The sequence below is a fragment of the Salmo salar genome, chromosome ssa02 (genome assembly GCF_905237065.1).
Source record: "Salmo salar chromosome ssa02, Ssal_v3.1, whole genome shotgun sequence".
Classification (NCBI taxonomy): Eukaryota; Metazoa; Chordata; class Actinopteri; order Salmoniformes; family Salmonidae; genus Salmo; species Salmo salar.
Genome location: NC_059443.1, coordinates 4,640,001 through 4,652,500, shown reverse-complemented (window position 1 = coordinate 4,652,500; position 12,500 = coordinate 4,640,001). Strand labels below are relative to the sequence as shown.

General features: G+C 36.4%; 1 protein-coding gene across 5 annotated transcripts in view; it reads left to right on the top strand.

Moving 5' to 3' along the window:
- Positions 1-12,500, top strand: part of LOC106572945 (F-actin-uncapping protein LRRC16A) — a 307,628-nt gene that overhangs the window by 80,645 nt on the left and 214,483 nt on the right. For all 5 annotated transcript variants that reach the window (XM_045696617.1, XM_045696616.1, XM_045696613.1 and 2 more), the window contains exons 4-5: positions 940-999; positions 5,812-5,933. In XM_045696617.1, the coding sequence (XP_045552573.1) occupies positions 940-999; positions 5,812-5,933 (182 nt within the window). The remainder of the gene's footprint in view (positions 1-939; positions 1,000-5,811; positions 5,934-12,500) is intronic.

Below are 12,500 nucleotides of genomic sequence, written 5' to 3'. Positions count from 1 at the left end.
ATAACATGAAACCTGACCCATCCAGAGTAGTATTTACCAGACAGGTCTGAAACACTACTGTGATTGACAGCTGTATTATATCTGATAACATGAACCCTGACCCATCCAGAGTAGTATTTACCAGACAGGTCTGAAACACTACTGTGATTGACAGCTGTATTATATCTGATAACATGAACCCTGACCCATCCAGAGTAGTATTTACCAGACAGGTCTGAAACACTACTGTGATTGACAGCTGTATTATATCTGATAACATGAACCCTGACCCATCCAGAGTAGTATTTACCAGACAGGTCTGAAGCACTACTGTGATTGACAGCTGTATTATATCTGATAACATGAACCCTGACCCATCCAGAGTAGTATTTACCAGACAGGTCTGAAGCACTACTGTGATTGACAGCTGTATTATATCTGATAACATGAACCCTGACCCATCCAGAGTAGTATTTACCAGACAGGTCTGAAGCACTAGTGTGATTGACAGCTGTATTATATCTGATAACATGAACCCTGACCCATCCAGAGTAGTATTTACCAGACAGGTCTGAAACACTACTGTGATTGACAGCTGTATTATATCTGATAACATGAACCCTGACCCATCCAGAGTAGTATTTACCAGACAGGTCTGAAACACTACTGTGATTGACAGCTGTATTATATCTGATAACATGAACCCTGACCCATCCAGAGTAGTATTTACCAGACAGGTCTGAAACACTACTGTGATTGACAGCTGTATTATATCTGATAACATGAACCCTGACCCATCCAGAGTAGTATTTACCAGACAGGTCTGAAACACTACTGTGATTGACAGCTGTATTATATCTGATAACATGAACCCTGACCCATCCAGAGTAGTATTTACCAGACAGGTCTGAAGCTGTATTATATATCATGATTTCTATGTGTTTTAATCTTCTCTTTCAGATTGAACACAACTTCAATTATCTGGAGATACAAGGGATCACCTGTAACAAGCCCACACAGGTCAGAACACCACCTCTCTGGCTATACCATGTAACGCTCCAACAAATGGTTCATTATCTGACCATGAATCATCTGGTAGTCAATCATTTATCTGAATCAGGGATCATAGTATTATTACTGCTTGGAATGTGTGTGACAATCACCGTTATATAATATTACTGAGGGTTACTATATGATATTACTGAGGGTTACTATATGATATTACTATATGATATTACTGAGGGTTACTATATGATATTACTATATGATATTACTGAGGGTTACTATATGATATTACTATATGATATTACTGAGGGTTACTATATTATATTACTGAGGGTTACTATATGATATTACTGAGGGTTACTATATGATATTACTATATGATATTACTGAGGGTTACTATATGATATTACTGAGGGTTACTATATGATATTACTATATGATATTACTGAGGGTTACTATATGATATTACTATATGATATTACTGAGGGTTACTATATGATGTTACTATATGATATTACTATATGATGTTACTGAGGGTTACTATATGATGTTACTGAGGGTTACTATATGATGTTACTGAGGGTTACTATATGATGTTACTATATGATATTACTGAGGGTTACTATATGATATTACTGAGGGTTACTATATGATATTACTGAGGGTTACTATATGATATTACTGAGGGTTACTATATTATATTACTGAGGGTTACTATATGATATTACTGAGGGTTACTATATGATGTTACTATATGATATTACTGAGGGTTACTATATTATATTACTGAGGGTTATTATATGATAGTACTGAGGGTTACTGAGGGTTACTATATAATATTACTGAGGGTTACTATATTATATTACTGAGGGTTACTATATGATGTTACTGAGGGTTACTATATGATATTACAATATGATATTACTGAGGGTTACTATATGATGTTACTATATGATATTACTATATGATATTACTGAGGGTTACTATATGATATTACTGAGGGTTACTATATTATATTACTGAGGGTTACTATATTATATTACTGAGGGTTACTATATGATATTACTGAGGGTTACTATATGATGTTACTATATTATATTACTGAGGGTTACTATAACATATTACTGAGGGTTACTATATGATGTTACTATATTATATTACTGAGGGTTACTATATGATGTTACTATATTATATTACTGAGGGTTACTATATGATATTACTGAGGGTTACTATATGATATTACTGAGGGTTACTATATGATATTACTGAAAGTTACTATATGATGTTACTATATTATATTACTGAGGGTTACTATATGATGTTACTATATTATATTACTGAGGGTTACTATATTATATTACTGAGGGTTACTATATGATATTACTGAGGGTTACTATATGATATTACTGAGGGTTACTATATGATGTTACTATATTATATTACTGAGGGTTACTATATTATATTACTGAGGGTTACTATATGATATTACTGAGGGTTACTATATGATGTTACTGAGGGTTACTATATGATGTTACTGAGGGTTACTATATGATGTTACTATATGATATTACTGAGGGTTACTATATTATATTACTGAGGGTTATTATATGATAGTACTGAGGGTTACTGAGGGTTACTATATAATATTACTGAGGGTTACTATATTATATTACTGAGGGTTACTATATGATGTTACTGAGGGTTACTATATGATATTACAATATGATATTACTGAGGGTTACTATATGATGTTACTATATGATATTACTATATGATATTACTGAGGGTTACTATATGATATTACTGAGGGTTACTATATTATATTACTGAGGGTTACTATATGATATTACTGAGGGTTACTATATGATGTTACTATATTATATTACTGAGGGTTACTATATGATATTACTGAGGGTTACTATATGATATTACTGAGGGTTACTATATGATATTACTGAGGGTTACTATATTATATTACTGAGGGTTACTATATGATATTACTGAGGGTTACTATATGATGTTACTATATTATATTACTGAGGGTTACTATATTATATTACTGAGGGTTACTATATGATATTACTGAGGGTTACTATATGATGTTACTATATTATATTACTGAGGGTTACTATAACATATTACTGAGGGTTACTATATGATGTTACTATATTATATTACTGAGGGTTACTATATGATGTTACTATATTATATTACTGAGGGTTACTATATGATATTACTGAGGGTTACTATATGATATTACTGAGGGTTACTATATGATATTACTGAAAGTTACTATATGATGTTACTATATTATATTACTGAGGGTTACTATATGATGTTACTATATTATATTACTGAGGGTTACTATATTATATTACTGAGGGTTACTATATGATATTACTGAGGGTTACTATATGATATTACTGAGGGTTACTATATGATGTTACTATATTATATTACTGAGGGTTACTATATTATATTACTGAGGGTTACTATATGATATTACTGAGGGTTACTATATGATGTTACTATATTATATTACTGAGGGTTACTATATGATGTTACTATATTATATTACTGAGGGTTACTATATGATGTTACTATATTATATTACTGAGGGTTACTATATGATGTTACTATATTATATTACTGAGGGTTACTATATGATATTACTGAGGGTTACTATATGATGTTACTATATTATATTACTGAGGGTTACTATAACATATTACTGAGGGTTACTATATTATATTACTGAGGGTTACTATATGATATTACTGAGGGTTACTATATTATATTACTGAGGGTTACTATATGATGTTACTATATTATATTACTGAGGGTTACTATATGATATTACTGAGGGTTACTATATGATGTTACTATATTATATTACTGAGGGTTACTATATGATATTACTGAGGGTTACTATATGATGTTACTATATTATATTACTGAGGGTTACTATATTATATTACTGAGGGTTACTATATTATATTACTGAGGGTTACTATATGATATTACTGAGGGTTACTATATGATGTTACTATATTATATTACTGAGGGTTACTATATTATATTACTGAGGGTTACTGTATGATATTACTGAGGGTTACTATATGATGTTACTATATTATATTACTGAGGGTTACTATATGATATTACTGAGGGTTACTATATGATGTTACTATATTATATTACTGAGGGTTACTATATGATATTACTGAGGGTTACTATATGATGTTACTATATTATATTACTGAGGGTTACTATATTATATTACTGAGGGTAACTATATTATATTACTGAGGGTTACTATATGATATTACTGAGGGTTACTATATGATGTTACTATATTATATTACTGAGGGTTACTATATGATATTACTGAGGGTTACTATATGATGTTACTATATTATATTACTGAGGGTTACTATATTATATTACTGAGGGTTACTGTATGATATTACTGAGGGTTACTATATGATGTTACTATATTATATTACTGAGGGTTACTATATGATATTACTGAGGGTTACTATATGATGTTACTATATTATATTACTGAGGGTTACTATATGATATTACTGAGGGTTACTATATGATGTTACTATATTATATTACTGAGGGTTACTATATTATATTACTGAGGGTTACTATATTATATTACTGAGGGTTACTATATGATATTACTGAGGGTTACTATATGATGTTACTATATTATATTACTGAGGGTTACTATATGATATTACTGAGGGTTACTATATGATGTTACTATATTATATTACTGAGGGTTACTATATGATATTACTGAGGGTTACTATATGATGTTACTATATTATATTACTGAGGGTTACTATATTATATTACTGAGGGTTACTGTATGATATTACTGAGGGTTACTATATGATGTTACTATATTATATTACTGAGGGTTACTATATGATATTACTGAGGGTTACTATATGATGTTACTATATTATATTACTGAGGGTTACTATATGATATTACTGAGGGTTACTATATGATGTTACTATATTATATTACTGAGGGTTACTATATTATATTACTGAGGGTAACTATATTATATTACTGAGGGTTACTATATGATATTACTGAGGGTTACTATATGATGTTACTATATTATATTACTGAGGGTTACTATATGATATTACTGAGGGTTACTATATGATGTTACTATATTATATTACTGAGGGTTACTATATTATATTACTGAGGGTTACTGTATGATATTACTGAGGGTTACTATATGATGTTACTATATTATATTACTGAGGGTTACTATATGATATTACTGAGGGTTACTATATGATGTTACTATATTATATTACTGAGGGTTACTATATGATATTACTGAGGGTTACTATATGATGTTACTATATTATATTACTGAGGGTTACTATATTATATTACTGAGGGTTACTATATTATATTACTGAGGGTTACTATATGATATTACTGAGGGTTACTATATGATGTTACTATATTATATTACTGAGGGTTACTATATGATATTACTGAGGGTTACTATATGATGTTACTATATTATATTACTGAGGGTTACTATATGATATTACTGAGGGTTACTATATGATGTTACTATATTATATTACTGAGGGTTACTATATTATAACTGAGGTTACTATATGATATTACTGAGGGTTACTATATGATGTTACTATATTATATTACTGAGGGTTACTATATGATATTACTGAGGGTTACTATATGAATTTACTATATGATATTACTGAGGGTTACTATAACATATTACTGAGGGTTGTTGTTCATGTTTGTATTGTATAGCTGACGGTGGACTATGAGAGAGGTGTTGTGTCTCTGAAGCTGACCTCTACAGAAGAGGTGAATGAGGTGGTGGCTCACATAGGGATCTGTCTACAGAGGATATGTCCTGGTCTATCACCACTGTGAGTACACACAAGCACACTCGTGCACAAACACCCACGAACGAACGCACACACACTCGCACACAGAGTCAATGACCTTTAGTTTCCACTGACCTTTCTTTCCTATTCACATTATTTTTCCATTCCCCTTCTCTCTCTCTTTCTTTGTCTCTCTCCCTCTCTCCTCCCTCTCTCTCCCTCTCTCCTCCCTCTCTCCCCTGTCTCTCTCCCCCTCTCCTCCCCCTCTCCTCCCTCTCTCCCCTATGTCTCTCCCTCTCTCCTCCCTCTCTCTCCTGTCTCTCTCCCTCCTCCCTCTCTCCCCTGTCTCTCCCTCTCTCCCCTGTCTCTCTCTCCCCTGTCTCTCTCTCCCTATCTCTCTCCCTCTCTCCTGTCTCTCTCTCTCTCCCCTATCTCTCTCCCTCTCTCCTCCCTCTCTCCCCTATCTCTCTCCCTCTCTCCTCCCTCTCTCCCCTGTCTCTCTCCCTCTCTCCTCCCTCTCTCCCCTGTCTCTCTCCCTCCCTCCTCCCTCTCTCCCCTGTCTCTCCCTCTCTCCTCCCTCTCTCCCCTATCTCTCTCCCTCTCTCCTCCCTCTCTCCCCTGTTCTCTCTCCCTCTCTCCCCTGTCTCTCTCCCTCTCTCCTCCCTCTCTCCCCTGTCTCTATCCCTCTCTCCTCCCTCTCTCCCCTATGTCTCTCCCTCTCTCCTTCCTCTCTCCCCTATGTCTCTCCCTCTCTCCTTCCTCTCTCCCCTATCTCTCTCCCTCTCTCCTTCCTCTCTCCCCTATCTCTCTCCCTCTCTCCTTCCTCTCTCCCCTATCTCTCTCCCTCTCTCCTCCCTCTCTCCCCTGTCTCTCTCTCCCCTGTCTCTCTCTCCCCTATCTCTCTCCCTCTCTCCTTCCTCTCTCCCCTATGTCTCTCCCTCTCTCCTTCCTCTCTCCCCCACGCTCTCTCTCTTCCCTATTTCTCATTCCCCTTCTCTCTCTTTCCCCTATCTCTCTCCCTCTCTCCTCCCTCTCTCCTCTCTCCTCCCTATCGCTCATTCCCCCTCTCTCTCTCTTTCTCTTTCTCTGTCTCTCTGTCTCCTCTCTCTCTTTCTCTCCGTCTCGTTCAGTCTCTTTGCTTCTCTCTTTCCATGCCATTTAATGTGACTTATTCCATCCACTGATTACACTGAGCTTTCCCACCCAACACTGATCTGGGTTCAGTCAGGGTTCAGTCCTAGACAGAATGGACTCTTGATGAGACTCTTTCCCAGTCTGTTAAAACAGATCAGGAGACAGTCAGATATCTGACCTTCTCTGAATGGCTTCTGTGTAATAATCTGTCATCACCTGCTAATATCTGTGACGTTGTACGGACCGTGAAGTGAACAGCAGCTATCTAGAGGTATTCACATTTTACAGCAGTCAAGCACGTTCTAGCAATTTACTACAGTCAAGGTTATCTACACTATAGACAGTATAACAGTGTCTATATACAGACCTATAGCCATGTTAACTCCCCAGTATATCAGTGTCTATATACAGACCTATAACCATGTTAACTACCCAGTATATCAGTGTCTATATACAGACCTATAGCCATGTTAACTCCCCCAGTATATCAGTGTCTATATACAGACCTATAACCATGTTAACTCCCCAGTATATCAGTGTCTATATACAGACCTATAACCATGTTAACTCCCCAGTATATCAGTGTCTATATACAGACCTATAGCCATGTTAACTACCCAGTATATCAGTGTCTATATACAGACCTATAACCATGTTAACTCCCCAGTATATCAGTGTCTATATACAGACCTATAACCATGTTAACTACCCAGTATATCAGTGTCTATATACAGACCTATAACCATGTTAACTCCCCAGTATATCAGTGTCTATATACAGACCTATAGCCATGTTAACTCCCCCAGTATATCAGTGTCTATATACAGACCTATAACCATGTTAACTACCCAGTATATCAGTGTCTATATACAGACCTATAGCCATGTTAACTACCCAGTATATCAGTGTCTATATACAGACCTATAACCATGTTAACTACCCAGTATATCAGTGTCTATATACAGACCTATAACCATGTTAACTACCCAGTATATCAGTGTCTATATACAGACCTATAACCATGTTAACTCCCCCAGTATATCAGTGTCTAGATACAGACCTATAACCATGTTAACTCCCCAGTATATCAGTGTCTATATACAGACCTATTGCCATGTTAACTACCCAGTATATCAGTGTCTATATACAGACCTATAACCATGTTAACTCCCCAGTATATCAGTGTCTATATACAGACCTATAACCATGTTAACTACCCAGTATATCAGTGTCTATATACAGACCTATAACCATGTTAACTACCCAGTATATCAGTGTCTATATACAGACCTATAACCATGTTAACTCCCCAGTATATCAGTGTCTATATACAGACCTATAACCATGTTAACTACCCAGTATATCAGTGTCTAGATACAGACCTATAACCATGTTAACTACCCAGTATATCAGTGTCTATATACAGACCTATAACCATGTTAACTCCCCAGTATATCAGTGTCTATATACAGACCTATAACCATGTTAACTCCCCAGTATATCAGTGTCTATATACAGACCTATAACCATGTTAACTACCCAGTATATCAGTGTCTATATACAGACCTATAACCATGTTAACTCCCCAGTATATCAGTGTCTATATACAGACCTATAACCATGTTAACTCCCCAGTATATCAGTGTCTATATACAGACCTATAACCATGTTAACTCCCCCAGTATATCAGTGTCTATATACAGACCTATAACCATGTTAACTCCCCAGTATATCAGTGTCTATATACAGACCTATAACCATGTTAACTCCCCCAGTATATCAGTGTCTATATACAGACCTATAACCATGTTAACTACCCAGTATATCAGTGTCTATATACAGACCTATAGCCATGTTAACTACCCAGTATATCAGTGTCTATATACAGACCTATAACCATGTTAACTCCCCAGTATATCAGTGTCTATATACAGACCTATAACCATGTTAACTCCCCAGTATATCAGTGTCTATATACAGACCTATAACCATGTTAACTACCCAGTATATCAGTGTCTATATACAGACCTATAACCATGTTAACTCCCCCAGTATATCAGTGTCTATATACAGACCTATAACCATGTTAACTCCCCAGTATATCAGTGTCTAGATACAGACCTATAACCATGTTAACTACCCAGTATATCAGTGTCTATATACAGACCTATTGCCATGTTAACTACCCAGTATATCAGTGTCTATATACAGACCTATAGCCATGTTAACTCCCCAGTATATCAGTGTCTATATACAGACCTATAACCATGTTAACTACCCAGTATATCAGTGTCTATATACAGACCTATAACCATGTTAACTACCCAGTATATCAGTGTCTATATACAGACCTATAACCATGTTAACTCCCCAGTATATCAGTGTCTATATACAGACCTATAACCATGTTAACTCCCCAGTATATCAGTGTCTATATACAGACCTATAACCATGTCAACTACCCAGTATATCAGTGTCTATATACAGACCTATAACCATGTTAACTCCCCAGTATATCAGTGTCTATATACAGACCTATAACCATGTTAACTCCCCAGTATATCAGTGTCTATATACAGACCTATAACCATGTTAACTACCCAGTATATCAGTGTCTATATACAGACCTATAACCATGTTAACTCCCCAGTATATCAGTGTCTATATACAGACCTATAGCCATGTTAACTACCCAGTATATCAGTGTCTATATACGGACCTATAACCATGTTAACTCCCCAGTATATCAGTGTCTATATACAGACCTATAACCATGTTAACTCCCCAGTATATCAGTGTCTATATACAGACCTATAACCATGTTAACTCCCCAGTATATCAGTGTCTATATACAGACCTATAACCATGTTAACTACCCAGTATATCAGTGTCTATATACAGACCTATAACCATGTTAACTACCCAGTATATCAGTGTCTATATACAGACCTATAGCCATGTTAACTCCCCCAGTATATCAGTGTCTATATACAGACCTATAACCATGTTAACTACCCAGTATATCAGTGTCTATATACAGACCTATAACCATGTTAACTCCCCAGTATATCAGTGTCTATATACAGACCTATAGCCATGTTAACTCCCCCAGTATATCAGTGTCTATATACAGACCTATAACCATGTTAACTCCCCCAGTATATCAGTGTCTATATACAGACCTATAACCATGTTAACTACCCAGTATATCAGTGTCTATATACAGACCTATAACCATGTTAACTACCCAGTATATCAGTGTCTATATACAGACCTATAGCCATGTTAACTCCCCCAGTATATCAGTGTCTATATACAGACCTATAACCATGTTAACTCCCCAGTATATCAGTGTCTATATACAGACCTATAACCATGTTAACTCCCCAGTATATCAGTGTCTATATACAGACCTATAACCATGTTAACTACCCAGTATATCAGTGTCTAGATACAGACCTATAACCATGTTAACTCCCCAGTATATCAGTGTCTATATACAGACCTATAACCATGTTAACTCCCCAGTATATCAGTGTCTATATACAGACCTATAACCATGTTAACTACCCAGTATATCAGTGTCTATATACAGACCTATAACCATGTTAACTCCCCAGTATATCAGTGTCTATATACAGACCTATAACCATGTTAACTCCCCAGTATATCAGTGTCTATATACAGACCTATAGCCATGTTAACTCCCCCAGTATATCAGTGTCTATATACAGACCTATAACCATGTTAACTCCCCAGTATATCAGTGTCTATATACAGACCTATAACCATGTTAACTACCCAGTATATCAGTGTCTATATACAGACCTATAACCATGTTAACTCCCCAGTATATCAGTGTCTATATACAGACCTATAACCATGTTAACTCCCCAGTATATCAGTGTCTATATACAGACCTATAACCATGTTAACTCCCCAGTATATCAGTGTCTATATACAGACCTATAACCATGTTAACTACCCAGTATATCAGTGTCTAGATACAGACCTATAACCATGTTAACTCCCCAGTATATCAGTGTCTATATACAGACCTATAACCATGTTAACTCCCCAGTATATCAGTGTCTATATACAGACCTATAACCATGTTAACTCCCCAGTATATCAGTGTCTATATACAGACCTATAACCATGTTAACTCCCCAGTATATCAGTGTCTATATACAGACCTATAACCATGTTAACTCCCCAGTATATCAGTGTCTATATACAGACCTATAACCATGTTAACTCCCCAGTATATCAGTGTCTATATACAGACCTATAACCATGTTAACTCCCTATGCTCTGCTCTGTATACAACTCTGAGAACATTCTCCTTTATTAAACCTTTATTTATCCAAGTTTGTCTCATTGAGAAACCTCTTATCAAGCTTCCAGGAAACACTATTCCTACAGTATGTAAACAGCCATGGCTGTTAGCTATCAGGCTTTAAAGGTCATTGGTAAGAGGGCTCTCAGGAATTAGGAATCCTAGACTATTATTGGGACACAAAGCCTCTCTGTTGTGTTGGAGATGGACACGTCACAGACAGTTGAGATGGTCATGGACAGTGATGCTGGTGATTCTCTGGTGATGTGTACTTCACCCTCTGTTAGGATGGCCATTTCACAGTTTTTGACTGTTCGAGTACTCGCATGATTTTATTTTTTTCAAGCAACAACAAAGTACTGAATAGTTCATTTTTTACCTCTTTTTCTCCCCAATTTCCTGGTATCCAATTGGTAGTTATAGTCTTGTCTCATCGCCGCAACTCCCCTACAGACTCGGGAGAGGCGAAGGTCGAGAGCCGTGCGTCCTCCGAAACACAACCCAACCAAACCGCACTGCTTCTTGACCCAATGCCCACTTAACCCGGAAGCCAGCCGCACCAATGTGTCGGAGGAAACACCGTACACCTGGCGACCGTGTCAGCGTGCACTGCGCCCGGCCCGCCACAGGAGTCGCTAGTGCGCAATGGGACAAGGACATCCCTACCGGCCAAACCCTCCCTAACCCGGATGACGCTGGGCCAATTGCGCGCCGCCCCATGGGTCTCCCGGTCGCGGCCGGCTGCAACAGAGTCTGGACTCGAAGCAGGATCTCTAGTGGCACAGCTAGCACTGTGATGCAGAGTCTTAGACCACTGCACAACCCGGGAGGCCTGTTTTTTTTAGTTTTTAATACATTTGCAAACATTTCTAAAAACCTGTTTTTGCTTTGTCATTATGGGGTATTATGTGTAGATTGATGAGGAGAGAAAAAAAAAAAATTGATCAATTTTACAATAATGCTGTAACGTAACAAAATGTGGAAAAAGTCAAAGGGTCTGTGTACTTCCTGAATGCATTGTATATGAAACTATAACACCTATGTTACTGTTTGAAAAGAGAAGTATGAATGAAGTACAGAAATTAATGCGGAACAATGTGCAGAAGTGCCAGTGTTTATATAGTATAAACCAGTTA